Source organism: Elgaria multicarinata, chromosome 8, assembly GCF_023053635.1.
Source record: "Elgaria multicarinata webbii isolate HBS135686 ecotype San Diego chromosome 8, rElgMul1.1.pri, whole genome shotgun sequence".
Lineage (NCBI taxonomy): Eukaryota > Metazoa > Chordata > Lepidosauria > Squamata > Anguidae > Elgaria > Elgaria multicarinata.
In genome coordinates, this window is record NC_086178.1 from 47960353 (window position 1) to 47978617 (window position 18265).

Sequence of the window (18265 nt, forward strand, 5' to 3'; positions counted from 1 at the left end):
CTTCTGCTATGGAGGGTAACGCAGCAACAAAGCCTAAGACTTGGAATTCGCTTGTAGGGGTGTCATCACTTGAGCCTCTTTTTGGGTATCCAATTTAACTTAGGTATATTGATTTGCCATTGCTACGTTCTTTTTCCATAATTGCACTGCAGACTTCTTTTTAAGGTTTAAATAAAACACTGATTTGACAAGCATAAATTCTGAATTATAAAGTAGATACAGTGATACTTCCCCCTCCCCATTGGACCAACTTTGACTGGTTAAAGATCCTGAAGTTTACTATATGTTAACTCTTTCAGTACTTATTTAATAACAGAAAGATTAATGTTGTGTTCTCGCCTATCGGGGAAGCATTGCATTGTGTAAGAAGCAAGGGAGAGTAAAATGTGCTCTTGCTGGGTGTGTGTGTGCAGATGCTGTATTATTTCTGAACAAAGATTGGGGCTGCAATCCTATGCACACTTAGCCAGGATTAAGCCCCATTAAAAACAGTGGGGCTTACTCCTGAGTTAACATGCATAGGATTGTGCTGAAAAGTCACTGAGGCTCTTCAGTCAAAACAAAACAAAAAGTTTGGAAACTATTGAGTAAAAAAGCAAAATACCTGATTTTGACTAAACAAAAGAATTTAGCCCAGTCAGCAGCTGCTTCTGCACCCCTTGCTCATTCCTCTAACTGTTTAGCAAGTTTTGTGAGTTGGGGCTTCTCTCCATTTTCTATGAGACATGACCTTGCTTTTAGAGATGTCGCAACCACATTGCACAAAAGTGTGATGTTTGAAGGATAACACTGGGAAGAGAAGACGTGCAAATTGTGGATGGTTTCTGCATGGTAGCTCTCCAAAATAGACGCGTGCGTGCGTGTGTGTATATGCCTTCAGATAAATACACATATTTCTGCCTCTTAAAATACATGAAATTCCTGAGATGCCTCCTGTCTTGTGAAAATATCGTGGCTAGCCAACCTTAGGGCTTGTCTGAATTGTGTGTTCCCCAGGATTCCACTGCAAATTATTCTTCTGCAGTGGGAGAGGGAGAAATATCCCCCCTTTAGGCATGTGGCATGGAGGATGCATCTTGAAGGAGACCTGGTGGTGAATGGATGATGCAGCTAGCCCGAAGCTTATTATGGGGTGGAGGTGCATGTAAACTTTAATTCTTTAGGCTGCTCATGCAGTTCTGCGTTGAATAAGGAACTAAGAATCAACCTTATCCTCATTTGTTTCTGTGGTTGAATTCATCTAGCAGTTGCTGGCCTAGCCGGACAGAGGGAGGCAGGAACATGCTAGGGGTTTCTTCCCATCTGCTTGGCAATTCAGAGTGTCTCCTTGAATCTATCGTAAGCAGAAATGAAAGATGCGGTAGTCATTCTAGAGTAACATGGTGACTCAGGCTTACTTTCTACCCTCTTGTACAAAACTCACCAACTCCTAAAAAGTGACTAGTACTTGCCATTCCCCTTGTTGTTAGTCTAAGGATCCATATTGGCTTTTGAGGTGCACAAGATGTAAAAAGAGAACAGAGCTGGTCTGCCTTTAAAGACTGTGTGGAAGAGGAAAATTTGTAACTTATGCTTTCCTCTTTTACACAACTATTACTGGTGCGCAAGCCCCACCCTCTTTTGCATCGGAGGAGACGCTGGGGCTTTATTGGCAAGATCCAAGCAACAGTTAGGAGGCTTAATGTTAGAGCTAGCAAACCATACGCCAGCTGTGCCTGAGCCAGACATTCCAAGGTCAGATCCACAGATCCAGCGATAGAGGACAGAATGCAGCTGCAGGGAGGTCCCCCCTCCCCCCAGGAATTTGACTTTAATGTTAAAATGTTCACTGGTAGAATGCTTAATACAACATCCTCCCTGTTTTTCTTCCAGAAAACAGTTATATGAGCAAACTTACAATGCATCCCTGTGCATATTTACCCAGAAGTAAATCCAACTGTATTCAATGGGGCTTACTCCTAGGTAAGTGTGCACAGGACTGAAGCCTTAAATGGGGGGGGGGCATCAAAATGGCAAAGATGGTGACTGAGAGTCTGCTTCTATGTTCGAAGCTGTTGTGTCAGATGTGAAGTTCCTCGTACATGCATTTATTTTTTGGCTTAATAATACACAGACCCAGTTTGCACATCATAGTGGCAATTCCTGGGTTGTTTAATCCAGGAATTGCAGGGACACTCAGAGTGTGGGCTCATCATTTTCGCTTTTATTCGACAACTCGGGAACCCCCTGTTCCTGGGCTCCTTCATGATGTGTGAACCTGGAAACTCTGGGTTGTTTACAGGTAATTGAATTGCACCTGCAGTGTTTTCCACTATCCCAACTATGTAAATAGAAGGATGTTTAAGAATGGCATGTGGGTAGATTTGCTTTTTTGCCTCTTTTGGTGAGCGTTAAATATATGATGCTGTGATTGAGAAACCACATGGATGATTTTGACTATAAATTCAAGAGTGGCGGCAGTTCTCTTCCTGTGTTTGTACTGCAAATCTTGAATATTGGGCTTGATCTAAAACTTCTGAGTAAAGTCTGTGGGAGCTGCTTGCTTTCAAAGCCATAAACTTTGAGGAAGGTGTTTGTTTAGTCTGGACGTTGTTAAACAAGCCAAGCCACTGCTAAGGGAGGTTTTTCTTTTTTCTTTTTTTTTTAAAAAAAGCTTCACATTTCCAAGCTGCGAATGTCTGGTACTCTATGGAAACAGTTCCCTAGGGAGGTCGTGGGCTCTCCCACACTAGAGGCATTCAAGAGGCAGCTGGACAGACATCTGTCAGGTATGCTTTAAGGTGGATTCCTGCATTGAGTAGGAGGTTGGCCCAAGGGTGGCCTAGAGAATAAAGTGCTTTAAAATGGGCACCTTTGGGGAGCCATCTCACTGTGCCCTGGGGTAAGATAGCTCCCAAAGGCTTTCTGTCCTGAGACAAGGGGGCAATGAACAGTGCCCTGAGCTTCCTTTGCGGCCACTTGAGGAGGTTCCTTCCTTCTACCTCTTGCCAAGTGAAAACTCTGCCAAGTAATACTGGATTTAGCAAGCTCTGAGTCTTCATTCAGATACTTTCTACCAAAGGGAGGTACCGTAGCTCAGTGGCAGAGCACCGACTTTGCACGCAGAAGGTCCCAGGTTCGATCTCCAGTATCTCCAGGTACGGCTAGGAAAGGATCCTGCCTGAAGCCTGTGAGAGCGGCTGCCCTTCTGGAATAGACTTAGCAAGGTGGACCCGTGGTCTGACTCAATAGGAGGCAGCTTCCTAGGTTCCTAAATAGTAAGAGGACAGTATTGGAGGATGACATCTGCTGTGTCTGCAAGGTGTTGGTTCCATCTCCACCACCATCACTACCATGTCATAGGGCTCATCAACAATTTATTTTGAGGTCTGAATGAAGAGTGGTGCCCTTTGATCATCAAGTGGGTAGACTTATTTGTGTCATTAAAGGAAGTGTGGTTTTGTGAGCGCAGAGATTGACCAAACACTTATTCCCACATGGATTCCTGGAGGCTTTCCAGCAGGAGGCTGATGCAGGGGGCCTCCGGCCAGGCGGTTATTTATTCTCTCTCTTCTGGGATGTTGAGCATTTACATACCTCAGCTCCACAGCTGGCTTTCATCTAGCTGCTAGGTCCCTTGGCTGATGTATAGAGACGGCTCCCTGCTGCTTTTCCTCTCTTTCTCTGGGCTTTTTTCTTATTTACTTGGTTTTGCGAGCATGACACACACACATAAAAGATAAAGAAGTTATTGTGTTCTTGGCTGCAGTTGTAAAGAGAACAGCTTGCTTTTGGCCCATTGGAATCTGAATTGATGGCGTTTACATGAGATGCAGATTGCTGTACGTGGGTGGCCGAGGCAGGCAGGCAAACAAATGGGCAACCTATCTGCACTCCATCTGTTGAGCTCCCTTGTTCTGGTCAGACAAACAGCCCCAAAATGTGTACTCTGGAATGTTGGAAGAAGATGGAGGAAAGATGCTGAAGGCATGATAAAGGAGGCATATGCAGAATAATACATCTTTATGAGCAAGTTCTGGCTCTGATCAAGCTAAAGTAGTGACTTAAATTTAATCCTCTATGTATTTGCTCTGAATTAATCCCCTACGTGTTTGCTCTGAATATGTATTTTATGCTTTTTATGGTTTTAAAGTTTGTATATTTCTTTTTAATGTTCACTGTTTTTAACTTTTGTAAACCGCCCAGAGAACTTCGGCTATGGGGTGGTATATAAATGTAAATCATCATCATCATCATCATCATCATCATCATCATCATCATCATCACTAAGTCCCACTGAATTAGTTGGAGCTTAATTCCAAATAGAATTTTTCAGCCTACGATCTATTGGTAGCGATAGATTATAAGTTAGTAACAACTAACTGGTGCCATTGGTTTCAGTCGGATATAGTGCATTTAACTTGCTTTGAATTGGGCCCAGTGTATGTAGGATTCTATATGGACTGTAGGATGTAAATCCTATATGGACTGTATGATTCCTTGTCTTGTCTCTCTGACTATTTATCTGGAATGTATGAACAGCCTAACAGTGCAATCTTATGCATGTCTACTCAGAAGCAAGTCCTATTGAATCCATGGGGCTTACTCCCAAGTAAGTATATATAGGATTGCTGCATTAAAGGATCAAGTCAGCATTTAGGCTTGTTATCACTTTTCCAGTTATTGGATGTTTTAAGGAAGAATAACCTTTTGTACATCCTTAAGGATTTTTAAGAATATACTTAAGAGCACAGGGCATTAATCCAGAACTCTAGTCCCTTGCTGATTGCTTTTAGTTCTCAGCAATCTTATTTTGGAACATCTACAGCAAGAGGATATATATATATTTAACGAGCATCCTTCATAGATGTTGCTGCACTTATATTGGTGAGTTTAACATCTAGTCTTTTTTTAAAAAAATGGTATTGGGCTCTGTACCACATCTTGCATACTGTATTACAATATTTGAAATTTTGTTGTCTTACTTTAAACTTCCTTGCAATCTGTGGTTCGCTTGTACAAAAATGGTATGTCCATTTCCCCACTTCATCTTTGAAATGTTCATTGCTCTTTATCCCTGCTCCACTAAGTTGAAGAGGCATCCTTGATTTTTCTAGGCTGCAATCCTGTGCATACTTACCTGACAGACAGCTCCACTGATCACAGTGGGACTTATTTCTGAGTAAGCATGTATAGGATTACATTGCGTTTGTCTTTTTCTGATGAAATATGAAATGCAGCTAATGAGTATACACAGATTACAGCATTTGGAAATAAGGCAGTGGCTCTCACATGTTTGCAAGTGGGAGAACCACCAAACACCATCAAGAAGAACTGGTAATGTTTAAAGTCTTCTTACTTCCAAACAAGTAGGGTGTTATAGAGGGAAACCCTCTTTGTGGCTCCTAGTAGAGAAGGCATCTGGGTATGAATTTTATTCAAAAGAATTGTTGCAAAGAGAGTTGTAAGTAGAAACCTGCCATGAGCATTCTTCTTGCACCTTAACTGGAACACCTACACCTGTGTTGTTGTTTTTGTTTTCTTGTGAAACTTAAAATCATTATAATATCTTCAGAGTTGGGGCATTTGTGGGTGTCAAATTGCAATGCTGTGAGCTTTTCCCTTATAATTAGCACAGCAGCTCCTTTCTCCAGCTCGCTTACACAGTAAGGGCACAGCAGGAAACCTCTGTAGCTCCCCCACAATGTGTAAATAGCTGTCTGTAATCTTTATCTTCCATGCTAAATATGCTGGCTATAATGTGCTGTCCTATTGTTTCTAGACTAGAGCATCCTTCCTTCCTTTATAGCAGGGGTGCCTTCCAGTTGTTGTTGGACTCAAACTCCCATCAGCACCAGCTAGCATGGTTAGGGATGATCTGGAGGGCTTCATGTTTGATTTGATTTGATTTATTACATTTATATACCGCCCCATAGCCGAAGCTCTCTGGATGGTTCCCCACCCCTGCTTTACAGATACGCAGGTTCTTTTTTAATTTCCTTTTACTGTTGCTGTGAGCTGATTATTATTATTTTATCCTTGAATCAAGTACCAGGAACTTGGTCCCTATTGACAGCAGGGAGAGTTTGTAAACACCATGTTATCAGGGACCTCTTCTGTGTGTTCTCACATTGTGACATCAGCAGTTTTGTGCCCAAGCCCTAAACGCATGTACTTGGAAGCAAGTCCCATTGGTTTCATTGGAGCTCATTCCAAGTAAATATGCTTACATTGAAATCCTATGCGTGCCTACTCAGAAATAAGCCCCACTGAGTACAATGAGACTTAGTGCGTATAGGTGTGCTATCTCAGGAGTATAACATTTGGATAAAGAGTTTTATTGCATTTTAATTTTAATTGTATGGTGCTCTGGAGCATTTGCTGAAAATCTGCTTATAAATCTTAGACATTAATTAAATAAATAGCATTCATCATGCTCTGTAAAGGGAGTGGGTGCTGCTGGTATCTAACAGGGAGATATTCTGCATCCCAAAACAAAGTCAGCTGCTTTGAATGCTGCTCAAAGGCCCCCTGCTTTGGTGAGCTGTAGCAGGAAGGTTTTCTTGAGCAATCTCCAAGGAGAAGCATAAATACTTCCTTGAGAAAAAAATCATGTTCAAAAGGTATTGGGAACATCAGTCTGCGCATAGCTGTCTTTTGTTTCTTTACTCCTGTAATTTGATCTCTTAGTTTTGTAGAGAGAGAGATAAGAGCCCTGCTCTTTGCTGTGAACTTAGATGGGAGAGGAGAACATGCTCCAGGTACCAGCTCTCCTTTAGTGTAGAGCGGCCACTTCAGAATCATCAAAAAAAGAGCATAGTGCTTTGTATAAAATCTGCATGTCCTAATTTCTATGTATAGATGAAAATTTAGAAATAATTATTATAAGTTAAATAACAACCAGTACATCTTACCATAGTGTGGAAGACCATGGACTGGGTGACCTTTGTTCAGATGACAACTGTGGATGAGCACCAATCCAGCAATGTGGTGATGGCTACCAATTTGGATGGCTTTAAAAGGGGGTTGGATAAATTCCTGGAGGAGAAGGCTATCAATGGCTACTAGTCCTTATGACTAAGTGCAACCTCCAGTATCAGAGGCAGCCAACCTATATACACTAGTTGTTGGGGAACATGGGTGGGAGGGTGCTGTTGCACCATGTCCCTTGTGGTTCAATGGTCGACAGCTGGTTGGCCACTGTGAGAAACAGAGTGCTGGACTAGATGGACCCTTGGTTTGATTCAGCATGGCTGCTCTTATGTTCTTATGCTTTGAACCAGGAGAGGACAGTCCTTCAATTAAAGGACTCCTTCAAACAGAGGATGGTCCTCTCTGGTAGGCCTTCAAATAAAGGACAGTCCTCTGTAAAAGAGGGCACATGGTCACTCTAAACTATCCAGTTTCTGCCCACGATTTATTTGCACTGAAGAGCTCCAATGGGAGGGCCCCAGGAGTTGCCCAATTCTGAGATCACAATGTGGGGTGGGGGGGAAGAATGCTTAATGTTAGCTCTAGTAGGAAGATAGACATGATTGGAATCTCTCCCAGAGGGCATTTCTGTCCAGGCTGCCACACAGGAAGCTTCGCTGCAGGCCAGGTTAGCTGGCTGAACCGCATTCCATTCCCCTGCCAGGTACTGATGCCTGCATCTCGTTCACCTCTGTAGAGTGTAGGCAGCAGCTAATGACAAAACTGATAATGGTTTAACTGTGCATTGATGATATAGTATTAATCTGTCATAGCATATTAAGGAAGCAAGCAGATGGGCTGGCTCAAGGATTTTATCACCTTGGGCAGGGCAGTATAGGGGCAGAGTGACAATGACATTGCCATCAACAGTGTGTGTGTGTGTACTAGAGCCCTGTGACATTTTAAAGCAGACTTAGCAAAGTTGGTGCCCTCCAGAAGTGTTGGACAGCAACTCCCATCATTCCCAGCCAACATGGCCATGGGAATGATGGGAATTACAGTTCAGTTCAACTGGGGGGCACAATGTTGAGGAAGATTGTTTTAAAGGGCTTTATAGAACTCTCTCTCTTTCTCTCTCCCTATATTTGTGCGTGTGACGTTTCCCAGTGCAAGAGCATAGACTCATAGAGTGTTCTAGAAGGCCTGGCACCCTCCCTTGAACATACATGCTTTGGACACTGGCATAGTTGTAAACCACCCAGAGAGCTTGGGCTATGGGATGGTGTGTGTATGTGTATGTATGTATATGTATGTATATATATATATGATGATAATAATTAATAATAGTTGGCCTGTATGGTCAAGCTAGCTCTACATTGTAGCACTGCGTAGAGAGCATGCAAATGTCATGGAGCCCTGGCTGGGATGCTCCTGAATTCAGCAGGAGAGGGCGGCAGCGTGTGTTGCCCTGACTTTGGTCCCCACCAGCAGACCAAAGGGACAAGCAAGGTCCAGTGCAAGCTGAAGTTATCCAGATTCCAACTTCAGGGGAGAAGGAAGTTCTGCAGTAGCATTAATCATTCTTAAAATTAGGTCCACCTACCATAAAGGGCTTTACCACACCAGGCAGAAATCCTGTATCCTTACCATGGCTTTTTGGTTCCCGTTTCTTTTGTGGGACTACGATGGGTATCTTTACATGGCAGACACCTGATTTGAATTGAAAACTTCATTTCTTGGCAATGCTCTATCTCTTTCATTACAGCGCCATTTAGTGTCTCAGTTATAGTGCAATGGCGACATTTCAAACTGTCAATATGTCGCATTAACCTTTCCTTTTGCTTTATCCCCGATCTTTAAAAAAGTGAAATAAAGCTCAAAAAGCATGGGAGATGCTCTGGAAGTTGACGATGTCATGTAAAAGACCCGCAAACTTCCATGAATGACCAATCATGAGTGTGCAATAAATGCCTCATGTAGAAAATGCCTCATGGTTTTGGAAAGCTGGAGAGGGACCATTGCTCATGGATTGGGTGCTGTTACAATAGAGCATCTGAATGCAGAAGGCCCCAGGATTAGTCCCTGGCATCTCCAGTTAAAATGATCCAATAGGAGGTGATGGGGAAAACACCTCTGTCAGTCAAGGCTCTTCCAGATGGAGGGCTCCTACGGCTGCTAGTTGTTGGAATTCCACTGTAAAGTACAAGCGGAATTTTTGTAGTCTTGCTCTGCTACACACCTCATCCTTCTGTCCACACCAATAAGTGGAGAATTAGCCAAAGCTCTTTCCTCTCATTGCTGCTCCCTTCAACCACATTCTTCATGCTGAAGTGGGGTTTTATTTGGCTTCTTCTCTGGAATCACACAGTTCTGGAAGTCCCTCCTTCTAATATTTGTTTTAATGCATACTTTGTTGCAATTTTATATGCTGTTTAAATTTAAAACTGGTAAACAAGAAACTATGGAAAAGTTGGGCTGGAATATTAACCACTGTTGAGAGACATTCCTCATTTTTTACTTTCAAAACCACATTTTCCATTTCTAGTCTATTTAACTGTACAAACCTTCCTAAAGTACAATGCTTATTCTAGTCGCTTCTCTAAGTTGTGGGGAAATACAGATTGCATTCTGTGATAACACCCTAAATAAGCCCTTGAGAATAAACCAATCTAACATTGTTGCCCATCACCAGATTTATCATCAACGTCTGAATAACGTTGATGATAAAATATATTATTTCTACCGCAAAACTCTGGGGATAAAGATTATGGGTTTTAGAAGGGAATTGTGCCTTGCCCTAAGCGTAGGGTTTGGTTTAGAACATCTGGAGTTATCTGGTCTACTTTAGATAAGTTGTTGAAATGGACTTGAGCAGGAAATTGAATGAGGTGATCATGGGTACTTTCAGGAATGATATTTTATTGAACGAGAAGATAAAGTCCAAACTAGATGTGACACCATTTGCAATTGCATGAATGACTGCAGATGTTGGGGTGGGGTGGGGAGGGGCGTTGTTGGCAATCCAGATCAGGACCCACCTGGTCTGGGTTTTTTTGGGGTTTTTTTTAATCCTTTGCCTCTACTGCAGTGCTGATCCAGATTGGGAGACTCCCATGCCTGCTATTTACATTGGGTGGGGAGAAGCTCCAACTGGAGCAAATGGGAGTTCTCCCACCCAGGGCAAATTGGTGCGGGGCCCCCAGTTCAGATCAGGGCAACAACAGGGGGCAAAGGGTTAATGCCACCTGCCCCCCCTCCACACACACACACACACATACATACAAGCGGCATTAATCTGATTCTGATTGGGAGCCTGTGCCTGCAAGTTGCTTGAATGGCATCTTATCTAGGTTGTTAATTGCTGGAATGGTATCTCATCTAGCTTGACCCTTAGAAGGGTCATTTCCAATGCCCATTGCTTTTCAATCCTCTGTGCCAATCTCCACCTGGGCAGTAAAATGTTGGTATACTGGCATCAAATGGGTAAGTAGCACTGAACATAATTCCACAGTTCCTCCAGAGTGCACTAAATAATACTTAGATCATCCGTGGACTTGGGCCAGACTATCTGGAAATAATTAACTTGTATATAAACAACACAATTGGGTACAGATGGGTCCTATGTTAGCCCAAGCATTCTCTGCTTTCATATGGGGGTGGGAAGAGAGGGGGGGGGGGGGAGATAATGCCATTACCAATTATGACAGCTTACCATTCCAGATGCAAAAATGTATGCCCTCCCCACAAACTATAGGGATGGATCCAGACTTTGTCATGCTTTGAGTAGACACATTGAAATCAATGGGACTGAAGTTGGTTGTGACTTCACTTATGTATAACTACATCTGGATCCAGCCCACCCGACATAATTGCCTAGCATTGCATCAGGACCTTTCTCCCACCACTTTGTACCAACCATGTGTGGAAACTTCCCCCCCCCCCCCTTTCCTGCAGGCATAACATGGGGTAAGGTCGTGTCTCTCTATGCTGTGGCTGCTGGCCTCGCTGTGGACTGTGTGAGACACGCCCAGCCTGCCATGGTCCATACCATTGTGGATTGCTTGGGAGAGTTTGTACGCAAGACCTTGGTGACGTGGATGAAGAGGAGAGGCGGTTGGGTAAGCAGCAGTGCATATTAAAACCCTTCTTAAGAGTGAATGTGCAAGTAACAGAAATATTCTCAAAAAGCAGTGGCTCCGATGTCAGTGGGGCGGTGAATCCGTTCCGCATTTCGGTCAGAACTCTAAAGAAATTATCCAAGCTGCGAGCGTCTTAGATAGCACCTGTAGAGTTCTGACTGAAACCCAGAACGGATTCACTGCTCCACTGACATTGGAGCCACCTGCCTCTACTGTTGAAATAAATAATAGCAGAATGACCTTATGAGCTGCCAGCAGGCTAATGAAGCCAAGCACTGAGCAAACTTCCCCCTTTATGGAGGAGCTTTGCCAGTCAACTCTTCTATCGGCCCGTGCCCTGCAGTGATCCTGATTACGCTAGCTCTACATCTCCCTACAGCTTTGTGACTGACCTGCAGCAACCCTGGCTATATTTGCCGCCAGGTTTTCAGCCCAATTCCAATAACCTGATTTGCTCCTGACCTGCTACCACCTGTTCTATAAATCCAGTCCTCATACCTTAAAGGAGGGCCATAGGACCTCAGGCCCGAGGACCAAGTCTGGACTTTCTGAGGCCCCAATCCAGCCCTCTGAGGATTTCCTGATGACCACACCTCTTTCCCCTCAACTATCGATTTAGTGGTTTCCTGCCTGTTGCACCATTACGCCCCCCCCCCTCCATTCTCAAAGGTTGAAATGCATCTCCTGAAGTTTGTTACTGGCAGTAAGAACTTTTAGCTAAAATCTGTGGGTATTTTTGGCCTTGTTTACCATTGGAATGCCCCACCCCCAAAGAGCTTCTCTGAAATGGGAATTTGGCCATCGGGCTGAAAGAGGTTGGTCACCCCTGCTTAAAGGCAAGCTCAGGACTGCTGCTGTACATGCTATGAGAGAAACATATATGCTATTTAGGATGACCGTATGGAAAGGAGGACTGGGTTGCTGTATCTTTAACAGTTGTATTGAAAGGGGAATTTCAGTGGGTGTCATTTGAATGCATGCAGAAACTGGTGAAATTCCCTCTTCATCACAACAGTTAAAGCTGCAGGAGCCCTGCCCTCTTTTGTTTCTGGTTAAGAGTGCAGGGTTCCTGCAGCTTTAACTGTTGTGATAAAGGGGGAACTTCGTCAGATGCTGCATGCATACAAATGACACCTGCTGAAATTCCCTTTTCTATACAACTGTTAAAGGTACAGGAGCCCCGTCCTCCTTTCTATATGGTCACCTAATGCTATTAAAGACACTGGGGGGAATCCTGGCCAGTCATGGTCCACCTGATATGTGAGTACACATCAATGATGTTTGTGTACATGTCCTTCAAATTACACATCATGATGTGTGTTTTTAGCATGTCCAGGCTGAAACTGTAATGTGTGAAGTGGTCCTTGTAGGTATGTGATTGTAGGTACGAAAAGAGCAGGAAAGCGCAAAGGTAGGAACAAAAACAACCAATGGTGACATTTATTGGACAGTATTCAGAAAGGAAAGTGAGCAACACTGATGCTGAAGTCAGGCAATGGAATCAACTGCCGAAGGAGGTGCTGGGCCCTCCCTTGCTGGAGTTGTTCAAAGACTGGACAGCCGTCTGCCACGATGCTTTAAACTGGATTCCTGTACTGAGGCAGGAGGTTAGATTTGATGGCCTGAATGACCCCTTCCCAACTCTATGATTCTATGAATCTATTTCTGAAAAACCTCGTGATTCATTTTGTTATCTTGACTGGAAATGCACAGCAATTGTTCCTCAGTTCTCAGAGTGGTTTGAAAACTTTTCCAGACAGTTCTGAGCAGAGCAACCCTAGCCAAATTTTAAAGTCTTGCATGGGGTGAAATACGCTTTGAAAGCCAGTTGCTTAGGAGCTGTTCATTGTCAGCACAATCCTAGACATGTCTGCTCAGAACCAGACTCCACTGAGTTCAGTGGGTCTTACTCCCAAGAAGGGAGGAGTTTAGGATTGCAGCCCAAATGTGGCGATGCATAATACTGTGTTAGGAAATATTTCATCAGATTAGGACCAGCTAAACACGTGTTGGAAACTATGGAGTAAAATTTAAGGGGGTGGGAATAAGCATTATATAAATATTTTAAAAGCTAAAAATTAGAACTGTATGTTGCTGCAGCTGAATATACCATTCTTCTGTCCATACCCTCTTCCCTCTACCCCAAAAAGATACTTGCAAGCAACCTGTGGCTTTGTGGGTCTTGGCTGTATGACATGTGCTCATGCTGGTGGAGGTCCTGCAGACTGCAGCTTGGTCACCTAATCTAGGTCTGCTGGACTTTAGGATTTTCAGGTGGGATGTGGAATTTTCAGAACCAGTATCCAGTGGTGGCTGCCAGGGGAACACTCCAGCCTGGTACCTTCTGCATGTTTTGGACTATGATCTCAGCATTTCTGATCACTGGCCATGCTGGCTGGAGCTGATGAGAGTTGAAGTCCAAAACGTCTGGAGGGCAGCAGGTTGGGAAAAGTTGCTGTAGGGAAATGTCAACCGGAAGGGAAAGGGGGTGCCATATTGGAACCCAGGTTGCGGCACTGAATTTTACATATGAAACACTGGGCCAAGAGTAGCACAATTCTGATGCTCTGTTTTTGTTTCCTCTCTCTCTAGACCGACATAACAAAATGCGTGGTGAATACCGATCCCAACCTTCGCTCCCATTGGCTTGTGGCTGCCGTTTGTAGTTTTGGCCACTTCCTGAAGGCCATCTTCTTTGTGCTCTTACCAGAAAGATGACATCCGTCTTCCCAGTGAAGCCCCATCTTCTCCTTCATGGGCACAGCTGACACAGAGAAGGGGAAGAAACAAGAAGAGGAAGAGAGCCGGGCAAACAGACATTCTGTCTGCTCTTCTGGCTTTTCCCAGTTGCCTAAGTGCAAAGACTCCTTTCCTCAGCAACGGGAGACATTTCTTCAGCTTGCTTCTTGCAGCAAGCACCCTCTGTACTTTCACAGTGGCTTGGGATCATGCTCAGGAGGCTGATGGGCTTGCCATTCAGTTATTTATTTTTCTCTCTTGATCAAATTGTGTCACATTTTTTATGCATAGAAGAGGAGTAAAGAATCCTAGTTGGAGCTGCTATCAAGAAGAAAACCGCAGTATGTCATCTGCTTCTTTGTTTTTCAGTTACTCAGTTTCCCCCAGCCGCCTCTAAAGGTTGTGTCCTTGATCACCTGGTTAATAATGTAAAATGGAAGATTTTTCCAATAGGATGAAATTCATGGTTCTCCTCTAAGTTATAGAATCCCCACAACTACGGCACCCTCTGCTTAAGGTAACCAGACAAGGATTGTGGGGCAGGGATGGCAGATCTCCCTACATGAGGGATCAAGGAAAGAAGATCAGGAGTAAATTTTAAAAAGCCTTTTATGTAGCGGAAGAAAAGAACACAGTTTTGCATCAATATTTTGAGAATTTTAACAGAAGAGATTTCCTAACTGGCACATGAGAAGATTGCAGTCTCGAGAGGTGCCTAAGAAATGTATAAAATAAAATAAATAAGGACATCAATGTGGAATGCAGGAGATCCCAATAGCAAATTGTACCGCAGGAGGAGAACAGAAAAAGTCATCGATGAATTGTGTCCATTGCTGTGCATTTACCATAGTCAATGCGTGACTTTTGTTTCTGATGTGGTAAATAATAAATTCAGTTAAATATTCCATGAACTGTATACAGGATAAAGAGAGAAAACATTGTAGGAAAGAATGCTTTCAGCTGTAATTCTGTTACTTCTTTTCCTTTTTAGCTAAAGTAATAGTCCAGCCCAGGAGGAGTAAACAAAGAAACAAATTCTCATTAAAGTCCTAATAGTGGTGTTACAGCTAGTTTGCAGTTCAAAGGGAACTGAGAAAAGGAGAACCACTCAACAAAACCTTCATTCTTTTGAAGGCACAGAGCTGTTTCATGGGCCCCTAGAAATGGGGGAAGCAGAAGTAGGAGTGGCATGAGTCAACTGTAACCCTCAGAGTATGGACTCTAGCACCTCCCTTCCGTGAGAGCCATGGCCTCCTGCTGACATCTCACCCAAGATGACATGCAGAAGTCGTGTGTTACCTCTTGCCAGAAGCAGGGGAAAGAGAAACACAAATCAATTGGTACTTTCCTCTTTCTGCCTCATAGAAGTGCATTTCTGGCAGTCTCTTCATTGCTTGCAATACCATAGAATTAATTCGTGCATGCCACTAGTCCTCTTTGATCTCATGTTATTTCTAGCGCTGAGTTGCATGTAATTCTGTCCCTACCACATGTTTTTCCCCTCCCCAAAATGCAGCCTTGAAGGATGCAATCTAAAGTGAAAGAGTGTGTGTGTGTGTGTGTGTGTGTGTGTGTGTGATTAAAACTTTCACTTGCTGCAGTTTGGTTTTCTGGAAGTTGCTGCAAACTGCCTCCCCAAACACTTTTATTCTTTTTCAAGGGAAGGAGAAAAGATACAGGTTCCCCATGAATCACGCAGCAAAAAGCAGAGGAATGGACTCCATGGTTTTTCAAGTGGAACTACTTTAGGGGGTGGGGAAATGTGTGAGAACCACTGCCCCCCCCCGTTCCCTCCCTGCCAGGTCTGTCTCCCTTCTATCTTGCCTGCCCACTGACCATTTCTGTCTCCCTCCTGCCCCCAGCCTCCGTCCCTCCTGCATTGCATTCCCTTAACCATTTTGTGGTTAAACACAATGGTTTAGCGTGTTGGCTGAACCAGACCAAGCCTGGCTCTAAGGAAGAACCCCTCAGAGACAGGCATTTGGGCCGTAGCCACCTCTCTGAAGAGTTTCTCTGGCTGATGCAGCTCTTCACAGAGCTTGACTGCCTGGTAGCTCACTCTGAGGTGATGTGCAGACTGGGTGGCGGCAACAGGGTGGATAGGTAGGTAGGGGGTGGTGGGAAACATGGCAGTGGCTGCAGTGGTGGTGGCAGCAGCAAAGGGAAAGAGCACAGCGAGAGCAGGTTCTGCTGGTGGGGAGTAGGAGACTCACCCCACCTAATGCTCCTGTCAAGTCAAGCAGGGGGAGAGAGATGTGGGAAGGAAGAGCTTATGCAAGCCACCAGTGCCCTGTGGGCCTTGCAGTAAGGACCAGGGAGCTAAGGGGGCATTCCATTTTCATCCGAAAAACTGCAAGAAGAGAGAAGACTCAGATATCAAATTTCTTTCCACCACTCCTTTCCACTTAAGATTTCATGATTGCGGCAGGGGGATCTCAGTTACACATGATTCAGCATCACATATAATTTGTCACCAAAGAGAGAAAAAACACCCAGTGCTTCTGCTTTCCAGATGGGCTATGGAAGTAGAGCGGCCTAGCAAGGTCTGAGAAGGAACTTGGAATATCCAGAGTCAATCAAAATGCTCTTCACTGGACCACCCATGGGGGGCCCCTTTTAAGCCAACGCAACTAGGTAAAAAAGAGCTGCAGTTGAGCCATGACTCTTATTAGGTACAACTGTATACAGCAGGTGAAGAGAGGACAGACACGCACAATCTCCTTCGATGGAACACTGATTGGACCCAACTACATTAAGCACTCTTTATTTTATTGTAAGGACCAAAACTACAGGAGAGCAGTGACTGGGTCTCTTGTCCATTTCTTTTTTCCTAAAAGCAGCTATGGGGCAAAGAGTGGATTTAGATGGGAATGGGTTAACCCTTTCCTCCATGCAATCTTTTTTTATTGAACTCACACACATGGTTGCTGTTAGCCAGAGAAGAAAACTTGCAGACCAAACAGAACTACTTCCTTGTCTCCACCACCACTGATCATTTATTTGGTGATTTCTTGGCCTCTGTACAGTTTTTCTCCATTCCAAAAGGCTGAAAAGCCACTAAGGCTTAGTTCCTGGTATGTAAGAGCTTTAAGCTACAATTTGCTGAGGTGGTTTCCTCCCCAACCATATTTTTGGTCCCACCCACTACTAGAATGTGGCCTGAGAGCATCTCCAAAATTTTATTCATCCCTTGGGCTGAAAGAAATCTCCCCTCCCCCAAGCTAAGCCCTGCCAATTCAAATCAGTGGGTCCTACCACTGTTTTTAAGAAAAGGAAAAGACATCAAGAGATCCAGTCACATTTAGCTTGGCCCCAACATTTTAAAATGTTCACAAAGATTTATTACTGCAGTTCAGTATCACCTCAGCATCCTTTCTCCAACCACTGGCTGCTAGCCCCCATTAAGCCTACTTGGCTTTCAAGCAGGCATAATGAAATATACTGACATTTCCTGTTCATTAAAAGAAACGGCAGTAATCATTTGTCATTGTTAATAGTTTCCTGTGTAGGAATGAATCACCCACTATAAGAAATGGGGGTGAAGGGTAGAGAAATGAAGTTCAAGGTCTAGAGGAAATTTAAATTTCCAACTCATTAAAAAAACACGTTAAGACATTTCTAATCAAGAATGTTGTAGTACCGTTTTCCTGAGGTTTCACATGTTCATCCCATATGCAGGTTAGTCAGAACTAATCTACACTGCTGGGTACAAGTATGTAATTTTGCAAAGCATATGGAGGGATACTTCAGTATAACAGACTCCATTAACCATCTGGTGCACATGGGCACTAGCAGGTCTACTATTCCTGCTGATGGTCACGAAAGAGTAACTGGATCAACCAGCACAAAAAGGTTTTCCCCCTTGGCAACTGCTCAATTCTGCTGGCATTCATTCTTAAGGATTTTATTTCATTCAAGAGGTATGATACCTCAGAGCCTGAGCAGGGCAGAGGCAGTGGTGAGTTCATCTGATCAAACTAATATGCAGAAGCAAAAATGTAGATTAGAGTTGACCCACACCTGGACATATTGAGTGAACATGCGGCTGTGCCCTGCTGGGAATATATTCCACATTTACCATGCTACTATAGCCCACTTGTAGAAGCTCTGTAGTAGGTGCGTATGTGTGAGCTGCATTTAAGGCAATCGCAGAGACACACTGCATGGGCAGCTGTAATGCAACTCAATCTCATATTTCAGTTCAGCATATGAATTTGCCTCCAAATCAGACTGCTTTCACCAGAATCACTCCTGATGTTACAAAAGGCTATTAATAGGGGACAAGGGGTATGTGGTTGACCAGACTATCTGCTCATCTATATTGCAGATTAGATAGCTGAACACTTTCAGTTGGTGGGACAATTGGAAACAAGGCAATAGATATGCAAATTCAAAATCCTAACAATTTATAATCTGCTAGACTTTAGAGATGGATCAATCTGATTTAAAAGTCACCTCCCTCCGCCTAAGGGCCTTGTTCCGCTTCAAGCTTGTTG

At 43.8% G+C, this 18265-nt stretch overlaps 1 protein-coding gene across 4 annotated transcripts in view; it reads left to right on the forward strand.

Annotated features, from left to right (window-relative positions):
- The window catches only part of BOK (BCL2 family apoptosis regulator BOK), a 33441-nt gene extending 18329 nt beyond the window's left edge, over positions 1-15112 (forward strand). For 2 of the 4 annotated variants that reach the window (XM_063131519.1, XM_063131520.1), the window contains exons 4-5: positions 10846-11009; positions 13623-15112. In XM_063131519.1, coding sequence (XP_062987589.1) covers positions 10846-11009; positions 13623-13748 — 290 coding nt within the window. In that variant the 3' untranslated portion in view covers positions 13749-15112. Of the gene's footprint in view, positions 1-1872; positions 1921-10845; positions 11010-13622 lie in introns of those variants that run through there. The other 2 variants (XM_063131522.1, XM_063131521.1) reach the window with 2 other exon arrangements.
- The last annotated feature ends 3153 nt before the right edge of the window (positions 15113-18265 follow it).